A 26,750-nucleotide genomic window follows, 5' to 3' on the forward strand; every position below is an offset into this window, starting at 1 on the left:
GAGTCATATACCACAATGTTCAGTGCAGCTCTATTTACAAGAGCCAGGACATGGAAGCATCCTAAGTGTCCATCGACAGATGAATAGATAAAGAAGATGTGGCACATATATACAATGGAATATTACTCAACCATAAAAAGAAACGAAATTGAATTATTTGTAGTGAGGTGGATGGAGCTAGAGTCTGTCATACAGAGTGAAGTAAGTCAAAAGAGAAAAACAAATACCGTATGCTAACACATATATATGGAATCTAAAAAAAAAAAAAAAGGTTCTGAAAAACCTAGGGGCAGGACAGGAATAAAGACGCAGACAGAGAATGGACTTGAGGACACGGGGAGGGGGAAGGGTAAGCTGGGACGAAGTGAGACAGTGGCATGGACATATATACACTACCAAATGTAAAACAGCTAGCTAGTGGGAAGCAGCCGCATAGCACAGGGAGATCAGTTCGGTGCTTCATGTCCACCTAGAGGGGTGGGATAGGGAGGGTGGGAGGGAGACGCAAGAGGGAGGAGATATGGGGATGTATGTGTATGTATAGCTGATTCACTTTGTTATAAAGCAGAAACTAACACACCAATGTAAAGCAATTATACTCCAATAAAGATAAAAAAAAAAGATTGTTGCTCTACTTTATAAGCTCCATTTTATTTTTATTTATTTTTAAAAATTTATTTATTTATTTATTTTTGGCTGTTTTGGGTCTTCGTTTCTGTGCGAGGGCTTTCTCTAGTTGTGGTGAGCGGGGGCCACTCTTCATCGCGGTGCGCAGGCCTCTCACTGTCGCGGCCTCTCTTGTTGCGGAGCACAGGCTCCAGACGCGCAGGCTCAGTAGTTGTGGCTCACGGGCCCAGTTGCTCCGTGGCATGTGGGATCTTCCCAGACCAGGGCTCGAACCCGTGTCCCCTGCGTTGGCAGGCAGATTCTCAACCACTGCGCCACCAGGGAAACCCTATAAGCTCCATTTTAAATGTGAAGTACTCTAACGATCTTCTTTGAGGCATGGTGATAGGAGGAACTGGCTCCCCACACCTTATTCTATTCAGACAGTTTTATTCTGGCAATAGTTTTGCAGGAAATAGATTAAAAATATTAAATTACTTTTGAATACATACCATCAGAAAACAAATACTCACATAATGTGGTTGTTACTGTTTATGATGTCAAGAATTTTCTTCCCTGATAAGAAACTCTTGAAGATAAAGAATGAAATAAATACATCTTCTAAAACAATAAGCTCACAAAATAATGAGGCTGGTTGTAGTGCTCTGAGTTTAACTGGAAAACACAGTCACTGAGAAGGTAATTTGAACTATGACTATAAATTTTTGTGAAGAATCATCATCGGTAACAAGCCTTTTACTTCATTTATTCTTAGCTATTTCACATAAAGAGAAAAAATTTTTCTTAAAGAAATTGGATGCACTAGAAAGTAATGAAATCTAAAGTCATTCTTTTTATACAAAGTGAATCTGTAAACCTCTCCAGTTGCTACCCTTTCAGTCCTTTTATTTGAGATTTTTACTTGACAGGGGTGGGGTAAGGGAACGTAGTTTCTCAACAAATTGTCTTCTTTCCATAAGTAGTTCCTGCCCTGGGTTTTCTTGTCACAAAAATCTGTAACTTTTCCAACTCTGAAAATTATTTCAGTCAAATTGTGTATCATGTGCTTACTTTGTAAAACAGAAGAACTTTGAGAAGCAAAAAGAAAAAAAAAAGAAAAAAAAAGAAACCATGACCAACAAATTAACTCCCCCTTTTGTAATTCCCCCCATAACTTCCCTCTTCCTAATTTTTTATATTTTCATTACATATGTATGTATCTCTAAGCAATGGAGCTTATTACATAACATTACATAAGTGGTCTCATACTGTGTATGTTCTCTAACTTGCTTTCTTTGAGCAACCTCACGTTTGTGAGATTCATCCAAGTTGGTATGAGTAGTTTAATCTTCATTGCGATTTTAGGACTAGGAAAGCATATACCGTTTCTCTTGGTGACAGCTATTTAGGTTGCTTCCAATCATTTGTCATTATAAGCAATATTACTACAGAAATTCTTGGAAATATCTCCTTGTGTACATGAGCAAGCCTTTGTTCCAGTCTGGATGTCAGATGCATGTAACTGGGAGTGGAACTGCTAGATCATAGGGTTGGTACATCTTCAACTCTACCAGAATATTGCCAGACTACTCTTTTGAATACACCACTTTCTACTCCCATCAACACTGCATAAAAGTTTCTATTACCTGTATTGTTTCAATACTGGTGTTATCAGGCCTTTTAATTTTTATCCATCTCATCCACCAATATTACCTCACTATGGTTTTCCCTGATTCTTTTCACATATTTATGGGCTATTTGTGTTTCTTCTGTTCATCACTTTTGCCTATCTTTTAGTTAGGTTATTTGTCTTGTTTTTAATTCATAGGAGTTCTTATACATTGAGGATACAAATCCTTTTTTAATCATCTGTGTGGCAAATGTCCTCTCAGTTTGTGTTTTATCTCTTTACGGTTTCTTTTAATGAAATGAAGTTCTTAATTTCAATGTCAATCTTTTCTGTAATGGCTTTGTTTTTGTGTTTTGAGAAATCCTTCCCCTCTCTGATATCATGAAGATATTCTCCTTTATTTTCAGAGGTAGTACAGCATACTGATTGAACAGACTAATCACTCATTGTGATATGACCTTGGGCAACTACCTCTCTGTGATTTTCTCATTTGTAAAGGACAACAATACCTACCTCATAGATCACTGTGTGATGATAAATGCACCATCATCTGTAAAGCGGTCAGTATAATGCCTGGTAAGTAGTAAGCATTCAGCAAGTGTTAGCTGGCTGATCATAATTATTGCTCTAAATCTGTCTTTCATATTTAAATCCTTGATCCATCAAGAATTTATTTTTGTGTGATATTAATTTCCATATATGCAAGGATTATAAATATAGACTCTATGTTCCATTCCACTGGTCTATTTGTCTCTATGCCAGTAACACACTGTCTTCATTACTGTAGCTTTATAATCTTTGTATCTGTAGAGAAAGCACTTCTCATCTCTTGTTTTTCATCAGGAATGTTTTGGCTTTGAGTTCTTAGCCCTTTTTTCTTTCATATACATTCATGAACGACCTGGTCAAGTTCCACAAAAAAACTCATTATTTGCTTGGCAGCACACTGAATTTATATCAATTTGGGAAGAACTGACATCTTTAAAATATTTAGTTTTCTGATAGGTGCAATTCTTGAGAGAAATGTGTTTAAATTTCCCCTCATGGTTCTGGATTTTCCCATTTCTCCTTTTAGTTTAGTCAGTTTTGCTTTATGAACACTGAAGCTTTGTTATTAGGCTTGCTAGATACATACAAATTTAAGGCTTTCATTTTCCTGGTGAATTGAATTCTTAACCATTGTGAAGTGACTGTCTTCATTTCTAACAAAGTCTTTTGCCTTAAAGTACATTTTATCTGATATTAATACAGCTGTACCAGCTTTCTCTTGATCAGTTTTTCCATGGTATGTTTTTTCAATCCTTTTACTTTCAGGCTTAGTTGGATTTTATTCTTTTACCAATCTGATACTCTTGGTGCTTTAAACGGAACGTTTACATTGAATAGAATTACTGATATATTTGGATATTTGAGCTATTTTCTCCTTTACTATGTTTACTGGTATATTACATTAATTGATTTCCTGATATTCAGTCCACTTGAATTCCTGTTTATTTGTTTTAAATACATTGTGGGTTTGGTTTCCAAATATTTTGCTTAAAATTTTTGCATCTATGTTCATGAGTAAAGATTTGCCTGTAATTTTCCTTTCTTGTACATACTGTTCTTGTGTAGTTTGGATATCAAGGTTATACTATTCTCAGAAAGACTGATAAAGTGTTCCCACTCTTCTAGTTACCTATAAAATTTTATGGAAGGTTGGAATCAATTTTCTTAAATGTTTGGTAGATCACACGTGTAAAATCACCTTGGCCAGGTATTTTCTCAGTGGAAAGATTTTAAATGACTCATCAAATTTCCCTATGGCTTTAGGCATTAGAGATGCCATCCATTCACATTACATTCTACCATTAGATTTTTCTAGATTCAATTTTGGTAAGCTGCTTTTCTAGAAATTGTCCATTTCTCCTAGGTTTTCAAATAAAATTATTCAGGATAATCTCTTCTCTTTTTAATGTCTGCTGCATCTACATTATAACCCCTTCTTCTCTCTCTTTTTTTTTCCTCAAATAATCTTGCTGTAGATTTGTTAGTCTTTTTAAAGAACCGAATTTGGGTTTTTAAAAATTCTCTCTATTGAATCTTTGTTTTAAATTCATTAATTTCTGCTATTATTTCTTGCCTTCTACTTTGAGTTTTTTGTTTTTTGGTTTGTTTTTAACTTTTTAAAAGCTGGATACTTAGGTCACTGAGTCTTTTTCCTTTTAAAATATGATACAATATAAATTTTGCTCTAAGAACTAATGTAAGTTGTATCACATAAATTATAATTCAGTCCTAAGTTATTTTCTAATTTTATTTATGATTTCTTCTTAAATCATACCATAAGTTACTTAGAAGTGTGTATTTTCAAATGAATATGTTTTATACATTACCTTCTTGTTAATTTCTAACTGAACTGCCTGTGCTCAGGGCATGAAACCTATGTGATACAGATTCTTTCAAATTTGTTGGTTTGGCATGTGGTCAAATTTTTAGACCTGTTTCATGAATGTTTTAAAAGAATGTGAATTGATTAGTTGCTTGACACAGCATTCTGTATGTCCATTAAATCAGTGTGACCCATATTTTTAACTGTGACCCATATTAAGAAATACGTTTGGAATCTAAAAAAATAAAACGAATAAATGTAAGAAAACAGAAACAGACTCACAGATACAGGCAAGAAACTAATGGTTATCAGTGGCGAGAGAGAAAAGGAGAGGGGCAAGCTAGGAGTAGGGTATTAAGAGGTACAAACTACAATGTATAAAACAAATAAGATGCAAGGATATACTGTACAACACAGGGAATATAGCCAATGTTTTATAATAACTTTAAATGGAATATAATCTATAAAAATTTTGAATCACTATGTTGTACACCTGAAACTAACATAATAATGTAGATCAACTATAACTTTAAAAAATACATTTGCATTGCAACCCTAAATACACTTACACAAATGTAGAACAAAATCTCCACAAAACAGTACTTGCCCTTATTATGTATGATAACCCCATTATATGTATGTATATGTGTGTGTGTGTATTTAATGTTAGTTCCAACACCTGAGATTGATTTTATAACTCATTAAATGGGTCAAACACACAATTTGAAAAACATATCAAGCCCATTAATTGTGCTGGTCAAATCCTCTATATTATTACTGATCTCTGACTCCTGATTTTTACCTATCAATTACTGAGAGGTATGTTAAAATCACATTAAGCTAGAAGTATCAGCCAAGACAGACTCTGAAGCCAGACTGACTAGGTTGAACTCCCATCTCTACCACTTACAAAGGCAACCCCAGGAAATTTACTTAACCTCTCCTGCCTCCTAGAGTTGTTAGGATTAAATGAGTTAAAACAGGCAAAGCACTGCCTGGGCACATAGTAAGCACTCAATAATTGTTAGCTATTATTATTTTTTTCAGATCTGCATGATCATTTTTGCTATTCCTTTGTTTCAATTCTGTTATTCCTGTAAACATTTAATCATAGTCATTTTATATTCTGAAGATCTTGGTGACCTGATTTTGCTTTTGTTTGTTTTCTTACTCATTTTGGCTTGTTTCTTTAGGTGTTTGGTAATTTTGTTGTTGTTGTTGTGAGCCTTTATAGGCCTGGATAAAGGATGGCTTGCTTACCTCCAGAAAATATTTGATCTTACTTCTGCTAAGTCCCTAGGAGCATTTCTAACGCAAAAGCACTTTAACGGATTGGGCTTTCTTATACTGTGCAGGTAGAATAAATCAAATTCCAAACCAGTGTGTAGACAGGCTTATGAATTCAGATTCTTATGGGAGACTCCTTTTCTCCACCCTGAGCCAACACCAGAAATATACAAGTTTTCTTGTTTCTTTTGGCTGCACCATATGGCATGTGGGATTTTCATTCCCCGACTAGGGATTGAACCCGTGCCCCCTGCAGTGGAAGCACAGAGTCTTAACCACTGGACTGCCAGAGAAGTCCCTATACAAGTTTTCTTGCAGTTCCTTTAGCCAGCAGGCTTTTCCAGGCACTAGGGATACAGCAATGAACCTAAGAGACCAAAAAATACCTGTCTTCATGGAGCCAAAGTGAGCAGGGGGTGTGGGAGGAAATGATAAAGCAGTCTGGGCCCAGATTACAGGAACTTTTAGCCACAATGAGGACTGAATATTTGGTTCTAGGTACGATGGGAAGTCACTGGAGGGTTCTGAGCAGAGAAATGACATGACTTGATTCACATTTTATAAAAGCACTCTGGCTGCCCTGTGGAAGTCAGTGTGAGGGATCAACAGCAGAAAACAAAAGAAACAGTTGCAAGGCTAATGCTCTACTGGGAGATGTTGGCAGCCTGTACTAAGATTGTTGCAGTGTACATTGTAAGAGAGATTAGGGATATATTTTGAAGGTAGGGTTTCTGATAGGTTGGATGTAGGAGTGGGTGGGAGATAGGGAACAAGGATGGCCCTTAGGTTTTTGGCCTGAACACTGGTGTGAATCATGGTACCATTTCCTGAGACAGGGCAGAATGAAGGAAGAACATGTTTGGGGAGAAAAAAACAATTGATCCATTCTGGATGTGTTAAGTTTTAGATGCCAATTAGATATTCAAGTGGAAATGTTAAATATATGAAACTCCAACTCAAGAGAGAAATTATGACTGGAAATATCAATCTGAAAATCATCAGCATATAGATGATATAAAAGCCAACCGACTGAACGAAATCATCTAGAGTTGTGCTGTCTGATATAGTAGCCACTAGCCACATGTGACTTTTAAAACTTTAACTAATTAAAGTTAAATAATATTTTAAAATTCACTTCTTTTTGCACTAGCCACATTTCAAATGCTCAACAGTCACATACGGCTAGAGGCTACTATATTGGACAGCACAGATACAGAACATTTCCATCTTCACAGATAGTTCTATTAGAAGCACTGATCTAGAGTGTAGGATAAGCGGAAAAAGGATAAAATCAGAAAGGAAGGAAGGATATGGATGGACAGAAAATAGAGAAGGAGAGAGGGAAGAGGGAAGGGAGAAGAGGTCCAGCAACCGAACCCCAGGTACTACAAATGTCAAGGATTGGAAAGATGAGGAAGAGAGGGGAGTTATGAAGACGGAGTGGCCAGTGAGGTGGAGGCAAGCCAGAAAAAGAGGGTAACCCTGGAGGCCAAACGAACAAAGTACTATGAGGAGGGGATGATCAGCTATAGGAAATATTGCTGAGAAATCAAATATGCTGACATCTAAAACTGATCAATGTATTTGGTAAAATGGAGTTCTCTGGTAACCTTGAAAAGGTTTTAGTATCATGATGGGGCAAAAGCCAGAGTCCAGTGGTTTGAAGAGAGAATGGGAGGTGAGGAAGTAAAGACAAGGAACAGTGATGTTATTTTCAAGTTTTGTTGTAAAGGGGAACAAAGGAATAGGTCTATAGCTGGAGCGGTCCATGAGGACAAGTGATAATTTGTTAAAATATGAGAGCTATTACAACTTAACCAACTTGAAAATTAAACACAGGAAAACCTTTTAGCCCATTATTCAATTACAAAGTACATGGTCCAGTTTACTATACTGTTCATACTTCAGTATCATTTTTCAATTAAATGTTCTTTCAAAGTCTTAGATGACTAACCACTAATTTCTTTTTCTTCTTCCTTTTCTTTATATGGATTAAAGGAGGAAATTGGGAAGATAAAAGCTAGATTTTTCACTGACTTTCAAGTTCAAAATATCTGTCTGTGTCAGTAATTTTTTTTTCAGACTGAGAATGTTTTAAGCCTCGGCTGGATCTTTAAAATGGATCTCACATAGAGTTACATAAAGATGGCATCCAAAAATGTGGTTCTACTCTTGTTCCTTTTTATTTTTTTAATCAAAAGTAGGTGTTTTTTTTTTCACTTAGAAACAGAGACATTATAGCATATTCTTTTCTTATAGCAATGTCAAAACCAAATCAGCACCTAAAGAAAATTTCTGGGTTTTCTGAATTAAAAAAAAAAAAAATCCTAAGAGATTCCCCCTTAGAAATGAAACGAGGGGAATAAAAGCTAAACAAAAATCAAATACGTAAAGACATTTGAAACAAAGAGGTTAAACAATAAAATGTTTTAATTTTCACACCTTCACATTTATAAATTTTTGAGTGAACCTAGAGATACAGAATTTAAATGTATTTAAAAATTTTTTAAACAAAATAGTTATACCTTTACCATTTCTAAGTTCATGATAAAAGCTATAAAATACTGTATTCCATACTGATAAATTAATGGGACAGTGGTAAAGCAAAAAAGTATAAAAGTTGAGCTTCCTATGTTACGTATCTCTCTGGATATGGTAAACACGAGATACGTAATTTAAATGTAAATCTTGAGGATAAAGAAATTGGGTTTTGAAGACCTAACACTTACCATGCAAACTGTTATCAACTTCAATGTTTTCAGACATCATTGAATTGTTTGTGCTGTAGCTCAGACCAAGAACCATTTGAAGATCTGAGAGATTGAGTTGTGCTGTTAGTTCACCACTTCTATCCCCAACCTACAACCACAAGCATTTATACTTTAGAGTAGTATTTAAAGTAAAGAATGGTGAAGATTAGTTGAAAATGTTGTCAACCTAAAACTGGAAGAAACTATAGAGAGATGATTACATTACATGAAATTTCTAAAAATCTTATATGTTCTGGTATAATGTTATAAGTCATAATCCTAGTTATCACTTTAAAATGTATATCTCAGAAATAACTAATTTTCTTGTCAACTGCATTATTATGAACTTTCATCAAATCTTTAACCGTGGTCATTTTTAAGTCTTTTGTCATTTACAGACAGTTCTGGGTGTACTCTGATGTTTTTGCAAATATGTTCCTATAAAAGGGTTTCACCTTCAAGAAATTCATGGAAAAGACTCTGACAAGTACAGGTTTCTGGTAACTGACTGTACTGCTGAACTGAATGAATAAGCATTTTCAGAACTCTAATGAAAAACTGATGAACTCATAAAAGTGCTAAAAGAAGATCAAGGTGAAAAAAAAATTAATTACATGGGACTGAGTGAACTGATGAGGATGAGTATAATTTTTGTGACTTTCTGTTTGAATTAAAAAAAAAAAAAATCCCACAAGGACTCAGAGGCAAAGAATATAAAAATCAATTTTCACTGCAAAGTAAAGGAGCTGTTACAGTGGAGGATTACTGGACTGAATGTCAATATTATGACATAGTATGAGTGTTTCATGTTTGGTAATTGCAATCATTGTTGCTTTTGTTGTGGTCATCCATGTACAATGCTTGGTGTCAGTCTATTTATCTCCTGTAAAAATAAAATACAGTGTGTGTGTGTTAAAAAAAAATAAAAAAGAGAGATGAAAATAGTTATTTTAAAATTATAATACTATGAACGAAATGGGTTTTTTCATTAATAGTATTTTAAAGAAGAAAGAGAAGGAAAGTTACTAAAATATGACAAGAGGACAGATAATTACATTCTACCAATTCTTTACTTCTCTAAATATTAGATTGCTCTTAATCTCTATGACCACCTTAAATAATAAAGTAGGTTACTCTGTGACACGTTAACTTGGCATCACATGAATACAATTTCCTTAGAATACTGTATTTCCATCCTATAGTAACAGTATTTATTAAGCTAGCACTAGACATTATACTAGGTACTTTTATATACTTTATCTCTAATCTGTATAACAATTTGCAAAGCAGATATTATTATTATTCCCATTTTACAGATGAGAGAAATGATGCTCAGAAAAGTTTCCAAGCTCAAATAGCCAGCAAATGGCAGAAATGTAACAGGAACCAGTCCTTGATTCTAAAAGCCATGTTCTTCCTTTCATACCATGCTACTTTTCCACGCAGAGATGGGGGGACAGTGGAGGCACATGTTAGTAATTCTCCCATTCCTCCATGCTCAGCCTTTCCTTCCTGTCTTCCTACATCAAGGCCAGTGCAAACATACCGCTGATCTGTATCTCAAAATGCTCTGTGCAGTTCGTATGCCAAGAGAACAATTTATAATTAAATTTATTACTAAGCCATATAGGAGCATTCTAGAGAAATAACAGGGCTGCAGATCTGTGAATCACAATAGCACAGATAACAATTTTTTAGTTTCATACCTCTCTTGAAATTTCCAAGTGCTTTTCAGCAAAATGCATTGCTTGATCATGATTTCCTAGAGCCGTGTACGCATTTCCTAAGCTCCAACATGCTCTTCCTTCACCAATTCTATAAAATAATTCAAAGCTAACATGCAGTTATCTGAAAGGAGGTCTGTGTGAAGAATAAAATCTATCTAGTAGTAATTAAAGGCATAAACAATGCTTTGGATTTATTTGGTCTTTCTTATAAAGAACAAACTATCATAATACTAGAGACATACAGTTGGCCTGCTTCAGGTTCCACATCCGTGGATTCAACCGTGATCTGAGAAACCCCCCGGATACAGCCGACTGTACTACACCATTTTACATAAGAGACTTGAGCTTCCATGGCTTTTGGTATCCACAGGGATCCTAGAACCAAACCCCTGCAGATATCAAGGGACGACTGTATTAGAATAACCAGATAATAATGAACTCAGAGTCAAGTTTTAAAATGGAAAACATCCTTTTTAAACATGCAGTATATTATAAATAAAGTCTCAGGGATAGGTCTTGCAGTTCAACTACCCCATTTTCTTTCCATGGCATCCTTACCAGGATTCAGTCTGTAATCATTCAGTCTGTATTTGAACACCATGAGGAAGAGAGAACTCACCTCTTGAGGTAGCATACTTCATTTTGAATAACTGTACAGAGTTCTTCATACTGAGATAAAAATCTATCCTACTAAAGCAAACATCACAGACTATAGTCCTTCACAGATATTCTGTTTTTTCATACAGTTTAAAAAAAAAAGAATAATTAACCATCAACATTTAAAAATCAGAAGATTTTATATGAAACTCAGGACTTCCAGCTTCTCTTGAAAAAAGAGGCGGCTCTGGATCCTCATTCCTGCCAGGCAACACTTAGCTGGAATTGAATAGCAGCTGTCCCCTTAATGCTGTTGGGCCTATTAATTTCACTACAATTTCCACTCTGATCTAGTCAGGAGGACCTTTGCAGGCAATTGAGTTTGTGACCTATTTACTGATCTTGGTTCAAGGTTATATGGAACCATTCTAACCTACTCTAGCCCTTCAAACAGTAACATACAGAGGATGTGACTGAAACAGAGGAAATTCCTTAAAAAGGAATTAAAAAGAAAACAAAGGAAACAAAAAAAGAAATTTAAAGGAAATATTCTAGGGATTCAAAAATGTATCTATATTTTATCATAACTATAGTAAAAAGGTATATAACTTACCTATCATTTAGCTCTTGAGCAATTGCTAAGTGCTTTAGATGATAATCAATGGCCTTTTCATAGTCCTGAAGTAAAGTATATGTGTTTCCAAGACTGTAGCAAGACTGTGCTTCTACAGCTCTGTCTTTAAGCTGTCGAGCCAACAGTAGTGTCTTTCTGAAAAAAGAAATTAATTCTTACATAATGGCTATTATAACTATATTGGCTATAATAACCATAAAATAAAACTCTTTTCCTCCTGCCTTTAAAGTAAATCTGTTTTAGATCCTAATATCCCATATTTTCTCCATTACTTCTAGATAAAATGAAAAGATGTCCTTGAAACACAAAAAGCAAATCCAGATTTTTAGAATAAATGTAGGAGTCCTATTAATTCCCCAGAGAAAAGGAGAACAGATGCATGAGATCAAGTGCCTCTAAAGATTAACACAGTATTTTTAACATTAAAAAAAAACTTTCGCTGTTGCAGTGCAATAACGTAAAGTAAGTTTGTCCACATACCCTCTCTTTTCAATCATGCTGTTGCCTTTACATTTTGTCAAAATTGAAAATACTTAGTTAAAATTGTTATGTATAGGCCATTAGTCACTGATTCATGAAAAATATTAAATGCTACATTTAAATATTAACCAAATTCTACCTTGTAGAATCAACGTGAAGCTAGTGTAGCAATTAAGAGCATGGACCCTAGAGCTAGGCTGACTGGGTTCAAATCCCAACTTTGTCAGTTAGTAGCTCTGTGACTGGGGCAGGTCACTCACCCTCTCTATGCACTAATTTCCTTTTACATAAAATGGGGAAAACACCTCACAGGGGTTTGTGAGGATTAAATGAATTAGTATATATAACGTGCTTAGAATAGCATCTTGCTCACAATAGATGCTAATAAATGTTAATATGTTTTGTTATTATTATCATCAGTGCTTAAATCTACAGATGCTTTTTGGATCCAGTAATTTAAATGACTCTTTCCTATGATTTCTGCCAAACAGTATAAATACTTCATATCATTTATAACTATATGATAATGTGATAGTTTTTTTTAAGCAAACAAACCTGAAATTATATGTTTAATGATGATACCTTTAAAGCTGTTACCTTGGGAGGCTACACGCTTGTTCTAACATTGCCCGCCCTCTCAAACACTTTTGGAAGACTTTTGGAATTGCTTCTGGCCCTGTGGCACAACCCTTTCTGGCACGCTGTTATTCTTTGAGAGTACAGCTAATTTGTAAATGGTTGGAAGTCTTTCTGAAACCAAACTCAATTACTAAAGTAGGTTTACCAAACTACTGCTTTCTGTTCTTTCTATTATGGGTCTATAATGTTAAGAGAGTTTTCTTGTGTGGCCCTGAAAACAATTCCAAAGAAGAGTTCCAAAATATTTTTAATCAATATTTTTGGAATATGTGTAAAGTTCTGAGTGCTACCTGTTTGTGGGTGTGTGGGGCAGGGGTAAATTTCATTACTTTATACTCATGCTTCTTTAGTCAGACAGCCACCATCCACTTTATTACAGAACTTTTCAGTATTTAATACAAGTACATCATTTATTAAGACTTTTCTATATGTTTTGGATTTAAAATATAAGAAACTTTTGTATTTAAAATCAAAACATATGCTCCTTGTATAGTGATGTACTTTATTTGGAAGGATATTTCACATCTAACTAGTCATAGCTAGTCAACCAACAAATATTAACCATTAGTTGAAGTTTAAAGGAGGATGGGATGACATTCTAGTTTTTTAGATGGACCTAAAGCAATTTTACCTTTTTTTTTAGATGATAAACTTTCCAGAACTCTCTCACGGATTTTTCAACAATAAAATATAAATCAATCAAGACTGTGTCTTTGGTTCCGTCAAACTGGCTTCTGCCTAAGGTCTGTATGGGCCTTCAGTTCCCACTAATTAGAGAAAACTCTGAACAATCTAGAAAGCACAGGGCAGGCAATATGAAGCAGTTTAAACTTTGCTATCATGTATGCTTCAAGTCTACAGATAGATTAAAGAGACCCTGCCACAGAAGAAGCTGGGAGTACTAACTCCTCGAGTAAGTGAACGGGGCCTCAGCTTACAGTGAGGATCAAAGCTGGGCAGAGAGGGTGGGAGGATAACTGCTCGATAAGATGGTAGGATGACGGCAGGAAATTCAGTGCTCACTGGAGGAAACTAGGGCATCTATTTGTTACCAAGCTTTCTTGTGGCCTCTCTGCAAACCCGTAACTGGTGGTGGTGGTGTGGGAGCATATAACTATACACACCATACATGCTGAACAGGTTTAAAGGATTTTAAATGTTTAGAATCTCATTAAAAATAATGTTTTAAAGATAAAAGCTAAAAAAAATATAAAGGGGCCATACTGCTGCTATTAAATATTAGGTACAATAATATGTATTGAGCACCGTGTGCCAGGTACTGTGCTAAATAAATGCTTAATATATTCTTTCATTCAATCCTCATAACAATTCCAAAAGCCAAGTATTGATATCTTCCATTACAGATGAGAAGACTGAGACTTAGAAAGCCCAAGGTTCTGCTGCTTGTATGCAGCAAAAAAGTTTTAAACCCAAAGCCTATGATTCTTTGGATTGCATAACTACCCATTTTACATTGATCTACAGAAATATTAGACTAACCTATAGTATTCAGAGGCAGTTTCAAATTCACCAAGAAATATATACGCATTTCCAAGGTTGCTATATGCTCTTCTTTCAGCTGCTTTATCTCCAAATTCTTTTGCAATAAGGAGACGCTGAAACAGAAAATTTTAATTAGATGTAACTATAATAAAACTAAAGAATAATCTAATCACTGTTCAAAACACTGATGGAGAAAACGACCTGGCTCCAAAGCCTGGCATCATACCTGCTCATGAGCTATAACTGCATCCCTAAAGTTGCCAAGGAGGTAATGCGTGTTTCCAAGATTGCCAAAGGCACGTCCTTGGGCTGCTCGGTCCCCCAGAGCAGTCACTAGTGATAGGTTTTCCCTAAGTGATAATAAAAAGTTGTGAAAAAATGAGTTTGAGAAAAACATTTATTGACTTTATTTACAAATCTAAACTCTTTATCAGGAAAAAAATATTTAAATAAGCTTACAACCATAATGTGCCACATTTAAAAGACATAGCTATGCTGGAGGGTGATTATAGGAAATAACTGGGAACATTTTACTCAACCATTCACATAGGTTTCTGCCCAGAGTCCAGGACAGAGTTAATCTTAGAACCCCTATAGCTAAAAAGTTCTATGAAATTCTATTGATAAAAGACTAAGTTTACTCCTAATAACTTAGACTAACTATTGATGCTTCTTGTTTGTGCCACTAAGTGGCACTGGTCTGCAGTTTAAATGAAAGTTTTCCTGGGGAGGGAGGGGATTACTTCTAATACAACACTATAACATTTTAGCAATGATTTGATGGTTTATTTTACTTACCAGTCTATGATTTTAAAACCTCTGCCAAACTTAAAAACTTACTACTGGCTTGGGTGGGCCCCATGACTGCTGATGCTACTCACTCATAATAATCCACGGCTGCCTGCAGAGCGTTTCTTACTTCTTCTGGAAATTCTCCTACGTCCTGAGGACCAGGGCAGCCAAAACTTTTCCCTTTGGCGTGATACACATTTCCAAGGTTGTAAAGTGCTCTTGCTTCTCCCACCTAGATGAAGATAACAGCAGTTTACAATTGGAAATCAGAGGCCAGGTATTATAATGCTATCACATATATTTATTCATAATATCTTTGATATTACGGTCAAGAGAAAGAAATGTTTACATTAGCCATCCATACAGAACCAAACACATGACTACTTATGAAAGAAGGACCTCTCATTATTTCTTTTTTCTCATCTATTAAAAATTTTTCATTATGTTTCTCTTTTTCTTCCACTTTTCTACAAATTCTTTTCGTTTGGTATTAACTTTTAGATAAACTAAAGTATAATTAAGTAGGATTAAAACACAAAGCAATTTCAATGAAAACATTTGGCCTACCATCTAATGTTTCCTTATTACCTTGTCGTTAAGCTCTCTGGAAATATCTAGGTGTCGCTGACAACAAACTATAGCTTCATCAAAATTCCCAAGAACCTTTAAGGTGTTTCCCAGATTACCACTAGCTTTAGCTTCCCCCAATTGGTCTCCAATAGTCCTGGGGTGAAAAAAAAAGAAAAAAAACAAATGGTGTGTTAAAATATAAAGCAGCCAGAATACAGTTTTCCCTAGAGAACAGTTGACATGCTTAAGGTAAGAAAGACCCATTAGCCTTGAAACCTACTTTAAATAAAAATCTTAAACTTACATTTCTGTGTTTAAATTTAATTAATTTTCATTCATTTAATTAAACTCTAGCATCATTTCACTACTATTCATTTACTTAATTAAATTGTGTTCAGCCTAAAGATTAGTTTTAAAATTCAATGCGAATAAATTAGAACTCACTAAATGTACTGTATTGTTAGTTTTTTAATTGAATGAAAATGTGTTTTAAAGTGACAGTTAATTTAGGGAGAATTCAGCTTAAATTAATTACCTTGCAAGAGTTAAATCATGATGATGGTATTCTAATGCTTTGGCATAATCATGCAAATAGAAATAAGCATTGCCCAGCTGGCTGTAAATAGCGCTAAGTGTTTTTAGGTCTTCAGTTCCAACTTGAACTGCAGCTTCAAAGAAGGACACACCAGCACGGCAGTCTCCTGATTTACACAGACGCTCCCCTTCCAACGCCAGTTCTAGGCAAGAAGCTTCCATTCTATAAAATTATATAGGACAGACATTTACAAGATTACATTACAAATGCACCACAGTGTTTTAACTTCCAGTAAGATAATTTAAATGTGGACTGTGGCTACTCTTGCTTACAACAGCAGCCTCTATAATTGAAGTATATATACATTATTGATAAAAGAGTAAACTATTATTTATAGCAAAAGCTTATTTGCCTATTCAAATGTCTCTCAGCTACAGAGGTCTTTTTTATATGATAGCTAAAGACCTCTATATGGAGCTGATGAAATAAAATTCGTGTTTTATGGCAAGATGAGAAAAATTTAAACATAAAATTTTTCTTTGACCATTTGGCCTCCTTCCTCCCCTTTATTGTGTATTGCCCATCTGCATTAACCAGACATCTTTAGGAGACAACGTTCCTTCTTAATCTCATCAAGCGTCACAACTCCTTAGGAGATAACCTTCCTTCTTAATCTTTAAGGGGCCACGATGACCCCATGACCCACTACTTGCTTTGTTGACCCACTACTTGCTTTGTATGTGTAAATCTGGATTGTGTAAAATGTCAATAATACGTCATCTAACGTACAGCCCTCTGTCTCAAAAACTTACATAACTCAAACAGGTAGAACAATTCTCGGAGTTTTCTGAGAGGTGTTCCCGGGTTATAATCTTCAATTTGGCTTGAATAAAATTTTCCATTTCTTTCTTAGATCCACTGATTAATTTTTTCATCGACAGAGCTCATTTTACTTGGCTCACCCAGAGCAACCTACTTTACCAATGAGAGAACCTAGTAGTTTTTCCTAAACTGTTCTGACCTGTGGCAGACTTACAGACTTTCTGAGAGTTTGGGGAGAACAGGGGTGCCTGTGGGAGGTGAAGTCCTATAACTAATACTCTTCTCTATCCAGGTATGCAGGTGATCTACTCAACCTGTCCATCAACTCCTCCTACCACACATCCCTATCTCATACTCGTGTCCATGCACGTGCACGAGCACACACCCCCCCCTCTTCCCCGTCTTATCACCACAGGATCACCTATACCTTAGAAAAATAGAGCAAAATATCTTGATGCACAAGGTACAGTTCTATGAAAGAACTAAGTGTTAAGAAACTTTACGTTAGGAAGCAATGATTTAAAGATTTGCAGAAATTCTAATTCTCAAAGTCTGTCACTGAATTTTAAAAGCCAGAAAAATTAAGTTACTATAAATATCTCTAGGAGAAAAAGCGCCATTACTTCCGATTCTAATCCTAACCTTTAGTAGGTGCCCTTCACCAAAGTTGCCATTGTGTTTCTTCACCATTTTCATGATTTCTGCCATGTCTATGTACTACATAATCATTCACTTAAATGTGTTTCTAAAATTTGGCAAATTCCTTTAAATTGGCACATGCCGTTAAAAAAAAAAATCTAGTTTCACCCAAAGCAGTATCTACGAAACTGTGAGTTTGATGTGATACTTACGTTCATTTTCTAATGCATCGCAAAACAAATATGGAAGTATTAAAATAAAAAAGCGAGTAAAATTACCTTATGTTCCACCAGTGGTATAACACCATCCTTTGGAAGACTCTGATTTAGCTCATCAAGCATTTTAATTTTTGGAGCAGCACTAAATTATTCCTTACTACAATTAGCTTTGAGCAACTCTACCAGAGCGGTGGTTCTTGATCCTGGCTGCACAACAGCAGAGCTCACATGGAGCATTTTTTAAAACTCAACGCTGGGTCCCGCTCCCTTGGGTGTGAGGTCTGTCCCCAGTATTGTTTAAAAGCCCCCAAGTAATTCCAATGTACAAGGCAGGGTTGAATATCACTGCTTTAACAGGAAATATGAATTAAACCACCACTCACCCTGAACTCATTCAAACATGATTACACTTTGTATTTTTAGTAGCAGGTCAATTAATATGTTTCTTCAGGTGCTGTCTTTTAGTCTATAAAACTTTAAGTTTCCTTAGAGTCGTAAATTAAAATGGAATTGTAAAAGTGGAAAATGAACCAGGTGAAGCTAAATGAGAAGTCTGGACTAAAATTAATAGAGCCAATTAACAAAGGTTCAAAGCAGACTTCTCTATCAGAATAAGCAGATGAAAGTAGTCATCTCTGACAGGTAATTTTTAAGTTTTACATCCAGGTATCTTTTTTTAATAATTCAGGTAATTTAGCCAAAGGCTACTGTTTGTTCATAGTTAGACTAGTGACTTTACCCTCACTTTATGGGTCAAGGTAAAATAATGCAAGTTAACCTCTTTTTAACATTTTGCTTCAACATTAGACTAGGGGGCAGGGGTGGGGAGAGAGCTAAAGCACGTGGAAATATAAATCAGTTTACTGGAAACCTTAAATTGTTGCATTTATTTTTCTTTATAGGTCATTTCAAATTAAAAAAGCCTATTTTTGTCTTTCACAAGCGACAACTGCCCTTTGGAACTGTATTTTTGAAGATGAAAGAGTTAAAAAAAAAGATTTTTTTTGTTTAAGGTTTTATGAGGTTACTGGTGTATTGCATGTGTGAAGAGAAATGAGTCAGCAAAAGATTAATATGTAAAAATGTGGTTTTATTTTTGCTAGATGAAGTACCTGAACTACTTGTCTTTATTTGTCTACTAAAACCACTGAACTTCTAAGAATTATCATAGGGAAAAAAATTGGAAAAGATATTTTTACATATAAAATACATTGTTTTCTTCCTATTAACAAATTTTAATTTAAGCATGATACCAATGATGGAAAAATATTATATATTGAGCAATTTCACTGCTAGGAATTTATCTTAAAGCTACATGTACACAAATTCAAAAGGATATATGTAAAAGGATGGTCACAGCAGCAAAATACTACCAACAATTTAAATGCCCATCACTAGAGTATTGTTTAAAAAAAATTACATGCCACCATACAATGGAATACTAATGATGGCACATGATTTCACCGAGGGAGAGATAGAGAAATAGTCACACCAGAACCATCAGTTCAGGACAATTAGGTTGCTGGCCAGGAAATTAGAGATAAGGCTATTGATGAAACAAAATTATTTTTAAGGCAGGACAAAAAAAATTAACATAAAATTTTCTTTGCCATTTGAGCCACTACCCTCTCCCCTTTAGTGTGCATTGTGCACGTGCATTATACATTAACTAGATCCCCTTAGAAGACACAGGAATGCCTACTTGCCAAAAAAAAAAAAAAAAAAAAAAAAAAAAGCAATTCCTCCTGGAGCCAGCAGGTAACTCAGTAAAGACACAACATTCCTTTCTCAATCCTGTAAGGGTCACAATAATCCACTACTCACCTTGCTGGACCATGTAAACTGTCAACATGTTACTCTGATGTAAAACCCTTTGTCTCAAAGACTTTTATGACTGTGCACTGACCTCTCAAAGACAGAACAGTCCTTAAAGCTTTCTGAAAGACTTTCTCCCAGGTTATAATCCTCAGTCAGGCTGGCACAAATAAAATTTTCCCTTTCTTTCTAAGATTGACTCTTGATTAATTTTTTGTCAGCACTATTCACATGTAAAAACTGGAAGTTAATAACAGTATATCCATATAAAACAGAGAAGCATTTTCTTCAAATAAATATCTTCACCACAAATACTTGACCTTCTGGACTTAAACTTATACATTACAATGGAACCATCAATCCAAATGCTGCTGAATCTAACAAAAGTTAGCTATAAGGCTGAATGGTATCATGAGAGCTACAAATTTTTAAAAAGGTATTTTACATAATTCTCATTGGAAACAGTGATAGCCACCTGGAACCCTGCTGGCTACACAGCTGTCCTTAAAGTGCATGAGGTGAGACTGCGCTACAGGAGAACCTACCTTAGAAAAGTCATTTCAGTAACGAATGCCCAAAATAAAGCTCAAAACTCTCTAGCTTATTAGAGTTTATTTTGACATATATTATGGCTCTGGTATATCTTATTAGAAAATAAGTCAATATTCTGGCAAAATCTCCAACACCTCAAATATACCTAATTGCAAAACAGCCAACGCAGGTTGGTTTATAAATTTTTTAGAAGATCGTGAAATAGTAACAGAGAATGTAATTTCATATCCTCTCTGTCTCTATGATAGAATAGAATTACTTCATTTGTTTACCAGTTGGGTTGAAAACAAAGAACATACCCAGAGTAGAAGACAAGCCAGGAAAATAGCTCTCCATTAAAATACATCCCACGTACAAAGTTTCTTTTAGTCTTCCTAATGGCCTATTTAATTACATAATCAAAAAAGTACATTTCTAATAACTATAAAGACAGTATTACTATCCTTGACTGAAATGTTTTCATTTTTGTTAACAGATTGAACATTATAGCTTTAATTCCTCATCTTCTGCACAAACATATCATTTCAATTTATTTTAATTTTTGTATTTTATTATTTTTTACTTTTCTTCTACAACTAGTTTTTTTTTTACCGCCTTATTTTTGGTTTCTTGTGTTTATAGTATATCAATTAAAGCAAAAGAGGATTAAAATCTTGACGCTACAACATTTAAAAAAATTTAATAACCAATTTTGTCCAAATCTGACTCTCCCTTCTAAGGGCTTACATACTAATTAAGAATAAATGATGGGATTCAGGACTTAAGATCAAAGCAAGAGTGCCCTGCACCTTCTCCATTGTGCTGTCTTCTGTGGCAGTCCACTCTCTCATTACAGCCCTTAGCTCCACCTTCTCTGTGTTCTACTTGGGCGTGGATCTTTTCCATTACCAGTCCTAGCCCCCATAAACAATTTTCATCCATCCAATTTACCACATATATCTAATTATTCCAGTTTACTTTTTAAAGGGAAAGTGCAAAACCATCTTGATTTAAATTTAAATTTTGATTGGTAACTTAGTTTTAAAGTGATTCTACTATATATTATATCAAATTTAATTATCAAAATGATGCTCTGAGATGGGTATTATTACAGAAGCGGAAACTGATGCTCAGTGACCTGCTTAAGATCATACGATGCCAAATCTGAGAAGTGAAATCCTGTCTTTGCCTCCAAATCCAGTGTTCTTTCCACCACTCCACATTACCTCAAACTAGTCTTCAGAAAGAATATTAACAACTATATTTATCTATCAAAATTGAAGAATTCAACACCAAAACTGTATTCCTTTACAACTTATGTGCGATAACCTAATTTTTACATTAAAGTACTGAAATGTTTGTTATTCACAGTAACAAGTATGAACAAGGACATTTCTCAAAGAAATATAAAACCAGACAAACTAGCATGATGAACCTGATACATCCATCCTTCTACATCAACAATTACCAATATATGATACATTATCAATATATATTTCATCTTTACTTCCACCCTCACTCTACAACTTCAGATTCTTTTGAAGTATATTCCAGAATGCATATAATTTCATTAGTAAATATTTTAGTATGTAACTCTAAAAGATAAGGAGCCATTTTCAAAAAATATAATCAGGACTTCCCTGGTGGCGCAGTGGTTAAGAATCCGCTTGCCAATGCAGGGGACATGGGTCCGATCTCTGGTCTGGGAAGATTCCACATGCCGCGGAGAAACTAAGCCCATGTGCCACAACTACTGAGCCTGCGCTCTAGAGCCCGCGAGCCACAACTACTGAGCCCGCGTCCCACAACTACTGAAGCCCATGCGTCTAGAGCCCATGCTCCAGCAACAAGAAGCCACTGCAATGAGAAGCCCGCGCACCGCAACGAAGAGTAGCTCCCGCTCGCCACAACTACAGAAAGCCCGCGCACAGCAACGAGGACCCAATGCAGCCAAAAAATAAATAATAAATAAATTTTTAAAAATATATAATCACAGTACTATTATCATTCCTAAAAAATTTAACGATAGTTATTTAAAATCAATTGCACGCTTTTTAAAAGTTCAGAAACAAATCCGATTTTACTATCAGTTTCCATTTCTCTCTGCCTCCACAAGTAAGTTGTAAACTATTTCATAAAGCATTCTGATATCTCTCAGGAGGTTTCTTAGTGTCTGAAGAATTATTCCACTTCAAAATTACAAACTTATTGTGCCACAGAAGCTCCTCCAGAGATAGATGAGGACCTCCTCAATGAAAGAACCAGATGGATAAAACTTTACATGCTAAATGTTTTCCAGAGTAAAAAAATAACCTATATTGGGCCGTAAGTCCTAACACAAGGGATACAAACTATTACCTGCAGTTATACAATAATCCAGTCAGTGTATAGAATGCTGATCTTACAGCACTGATGAAACCAGAGATTTGTTTGGTATAGTCTTACTACAAACAGTTGAGTTTTAAATTTCTTTTGGTGAAGTCCTATATCAATGTATAACCACGTTTGACCTATGCTATACCATGAAAAAAGGATGAATCTAAGACCTTCTTATAGGCAGAGGTACAATCCGCTCCTGCTTATCTATTATTGTTACAGTATTAAGAGGAAAACCACTCTTGAAAACGTTTAGCAAGACAGATAAGCACCTTACCAGGTTCATCTGATGGTTATGTCCAGTGAAGTTCAATGGACAATTCCATCAAATGTGGACTACAAGCCAGACCACAGGCTAGGCATCATGGCTGCCCTAAGGGAGCTAAATGGTCAAAGAAGGGAGTGGCGGGGACTTCCCTGGTGGTCCAGTGATTAAAACTCTGCACTTCCACTGCAGGGGGCGCGGGTTCTATCCATGGTCAGGGGAACTGAGATCTCACATGGCACACGATGCAGCCAAAAAATAAAAATTAAAAAAAAAAAAGAAAAGAAGGGAGTGGCAGGGAGGAGGAGACAAACATATAAACAGATAGACTGAATTTTAATACAGTTGGTGCTAAGAAAGAGATATGCACACGATATGTGAGCACAGAGAGGGCATATAGCCAAACTATGGAGTTGAGAAATGGTTTCCAAGAGGAGAATATTTCTGAACTGAATCTTAGATATTGAGTAGAATTAGCTAAACCAAGAAAGTGGGAAGGGCATTCAAGTCATAGGGTGTAGCATGAGCAAAGGCACTGAGTCATGCACAGGGAGCCAGAGCTCAAAGTGCAAGGTGAGGACTGGAAGGAAGTGAGGGTGAAGGACTAGGTAAAGGCCCGGCACTGGAAGCTCTTGTGCGCTATATTAAGTGTGGCTCTGCCCTACAGGTGACTAGGAGCCACCAAAGGGATTAAAGCACAGGTTGCATGGTTAACTCTGTGTTTTTAGACAGAGCCCTCTAGAGGCAAATTTAAAAGACAGATTCCAAGTGGAGATAATGGAGAATGCAGGGGAGTCTGGAGGGAAGACGATTTAGTTCACTGCTACACTGAACTGTAGCAGTGGTGGGGAGGATCTAGATGGATGGATAAATCTGAGCAACATTTAGGAGGTAAAACTGGCAAGACTTCACACTGGATACAGAGGTTCCTGGAACTATGGCCCAGAGGGTAGAGCGAGAGCATTTCTATTAAAAGCTCATTTTAATTATGGTGAATGTCTTCCATTTTCTTTTATTTGAAACTTTTAAATTTTTAATAGAAATGCTCTCAGCTTAGCTATATAAACTTCCTTGGCACCATGCCCTAACATGGACCATCTGCTCCAAAGCAAAGGACAGTAAATCTCCTCACTATTTCCTATGCATGTGTTAAGACATCCAAAATTTGGTATCAAACATCTTCACTCATTAGGGATTTGAATACAATTCAAAGCCATAAGTTCTGATGTTTTTAAAATATTATTCAATAACTTAAACAGTTTTGATAAGGAATCTATTAATACCTAATCACCTTACTAATAACTGTCTTCCATTCTAATATTTGTTTGTCTTTATTTTAGTTTAGTACAATGACCAGAACTTCCAAAATAAATGTTAAATAATGATGATGCAGATATTCTTGCTTTCTTCCTAAATGTATCAGAAATGTCATTAATATTTTACCACTAAATTTTTTTTTTTTGGCCGTGTTGGGTCTTCGTTGTTGCTCACGGGCTTTCTCTAGTTGCGGCGAGCGGGGGCTACTCTTCATTGCAGTGCACGGGCTTCTCACTGCGGTGGCTTCTCTTGTTGTGGAGCACGGGCTCTAGGTGTGCAGGCTTCAGTGGTTGTGGTGCACAGGCTCAGTAGGTGTGGTGCACGGGCTTAGTTGCTCCGCGGCAGGTGGGATCTTCCTGGACCAGGGCTTGAATCCATGTCCCCTGCATTGGCAGGTGGATTCTTAACCACTGCGCCACCAGGGAAGCCCCCAGTTTTACCACTAAATATTAAACTATTAGTTTATCATGTTTAGAAAGTACCCACCCATTCCAACATTAATACCCATTTTTTAAAAGCTCGTTTATAGAAGATCACTAAAAATTTTAACAGAAAAATTAGGTCATTCAGCCAACCACACTACAAAATCCATCCTCTGCCCTCAGAGATTCAGAAATATCTTTCATTTTTATATTTGCATTACATAAAGAGTAACGAAATTTAAAGTAACTATTCATAAACTCTTCCACAGAACATTAATAAACAAACTATAGTAAATAATTGGTCTCTACTACCATTTTCCTATAGAAAGAATATAAAAACTTATAACAACCACAACAGAAAGAAAACACTGCTTAAAGTAGATTCTAACTATGGCTAGTATATTTTTAGTACTTTCAAATTTAAATCTGAAATGATCAGAGTTAAATACACGTTTAAATAAGTATTAAAAATTACCCACTAAGAAAGCAGTAGTCTTACCTGTAACGAACATGAAAAGAATGGTCTTCCCTCATGCTTATCAGATTTTCCTCCATCGAGTCATATTATAAGCTGGGTATAATAAGAAATTATTTTATTTTGTGCCAATCCAGTTCTACAATGTAGAGTTGTTGCAGAACATTGTCCGGTTAGTATATTAATGAGTTGGTGTTAATACATCCTAAGCTCCTGCTTCTTCTTTATTAATAATGAAAGGAGGTCAATGTCAGACAGCTTAAAGGTTCAAAATGTGTCCCAAATCCTTGAGTCTCTGGCCCTTTCAGCAGCACTTCAGCAACATTTCTGCAAAAGGAATACAAGATGTTTTGCTTGAAGTCTTATTTTCAAAGAATAACCTAAAGTACTTCCAAGCTGTATATAATCACACAGGTAACTTCACAGACTGCTGTCATGTCAATTACCGGAAAAAAACAGCAGAGGGCTTAATTGTCAGAGGGCTTATAAATAAGGATGTGAGTATATGATACTTATTTGAGACCTGTACTTTAATTTTTTAAATTGGTTTGAAATAAATAATTTTATGTAATATTTTCTATTACAAACATAGAAGAATATATATATAAGTATCTTAAAATTATGATATTTTAAGATTTTAAAAACTGCTATTAAGTAAAATGAAATTTCAATAATTCATGTGAACAAGTCAATCCTAAACTCTGTAAACATATTTCTTCAAAGACGATGTTTGTGCTGATAATTATATTACACTTATATTCATTTATTCTCAATGCACATCCTATTTAAAATCTTTAAGGATTTTTAAAAGTTTTCACTGAGCAAGTACAAAAGAAATTTAGGAAATATGTGTATGGTAGAATGACACAATAGCACCCACTTTAAGATAAAGAACATTAGCACTGCCTTTGAAGTCCCCCAGGTGCTGCAACCTAACCCATCTAAGGTGATCTCTAAACTGAATTGTGTTCATTATTTCCTTGCTTCTCTTTATAACTTTGCCACAACTGTCTGTATAGGTTTAAATTATATATTGTTTAGTTTTGCATGGTTTTGTTCAACATTATGTTTCTGAGATTCACCTCGCTTGTTGTCGTACATAGCTACAATCTGCATGTTTTATTGCTGTATCACATTTCATTGTATACCAAATGTATTTTTCATTCTGCTGTTGATGGGCATTTGGCTTGTAGTTTTTCAGATTTTTTTTTGCTACTATTAAAAGTTTTGCTATGTACATTGAAACTAGTAACTCAAATTACTGGTTAAACAGGACAGCAGATAAACTAAAGACGGAATGAGTGAACTGGAAGAATATCTGAAAAGTTTACCCAGACATACACAAATAGATAGAGATGAAAAATATTAAAGAGCATTTCAGAGAAAAGGAAGACAAAAACGAAAGGCTCTAACAGAGGTCTAACTAGAGCACCAAAAAGAAAAACAGAAAAAGGCAGAATCTTCAGTGATAAACAGAGAATTTTTCAGAATCACAGACAGACATTAATTAGCAGATTGAAGAAGCATACTAAGTCCTAAGCAGGACAAATAAAAATGAATCAATATCCAGATATACCACAGAGAAACAACAGACCATCATATATAAACTATAACCTCTACAGGAGTGGTCGCGGGACCCCCCCTGCTGCCCTCCTGGACCCAGGAGTGGTCGGGGGTCCCCACCTCTACCCTCCCGGACCCCAGAAGTGGTCACGGGTCCCCACCTCCTCCCTCCCAGACCCCAGGAGT

The 26,750-nt window shown here is 35.5% G+C and overlaps 1 protein-coding gene across 3 annotated transcripts in view; it reads right to left on the reverse strand.

The window, feature by feature from the left end:
• GPSM2 (G protein signaling modulator 2) overlaps nucleotides 1-26,750 on the reverse strand; it is a 65,796-nt gene that overhangs the window by 25,661 nt on the left and 13,385 nt on the right. The window contains exons 2-10 of one of the 3 annotated variants that reach the window (XM_082384008.1): nucleotides 25,026-25,328; nucleotides 16,122-16,343; nucleotides 15,605-15,740; nucleotides 15,106-15,248; nucleotides 14,451-14,574; nucleotides 14,222-14,337; nucleotides 11,582-11,737; nucleotides 10,351-10,459; nucleotides 8,624-8,753 (exon numbers count right to left, since the gene is read on the reverse strand). In XM_082384008.1, the coding sequence (XP_082240134.1) occupies nucleotides 8,624-8,753; nucleotides 10,351-10,459; nucleotides 11,582-11,737; nucleotides 14,222-14,337; nucleotides 14,451-14,574; nucleotides 15,106-15,248; nucleotides 15,605-15,740; nucleotides 16,122-16,343; nucleotides 25,026-25,081 (1,192 nt within the window). In that variant the 5' untranslated portion in view covers nucleotides 25,082-25,328. The remainder of the gene's footprint in view (nucleotides 1-8,623; nucleotides 8,754-10,350; nucleotides 10,460-11,581; nucleotides 11,738-14,221; nucleotides 14,338-14,450; nucleotides 14,575-15,105; nucleotides 15,249-15,604; nucleotides 15,741-16,121; nucleotides 16,344-25,025; nucleotides 25,329-26,750) is intronic. The other 2 variants (XM_082384009.1, XM_082384007.1) reach the window with 2 other exon arrangements.

The sequence above is a fragment of the Balaenoptera borealis genome (genome assembly GCF_965194805.1).
Source record: "Balaenoptera borealis genome assembly, chromosome: 1".
Classification (NCBI taxonomy): Eukaryota; Metazoa; Chordata; class Mammalia; order Artiodactyla; family Balaenopteridae; genus Balaenoptera; species Balaenoptera borealis.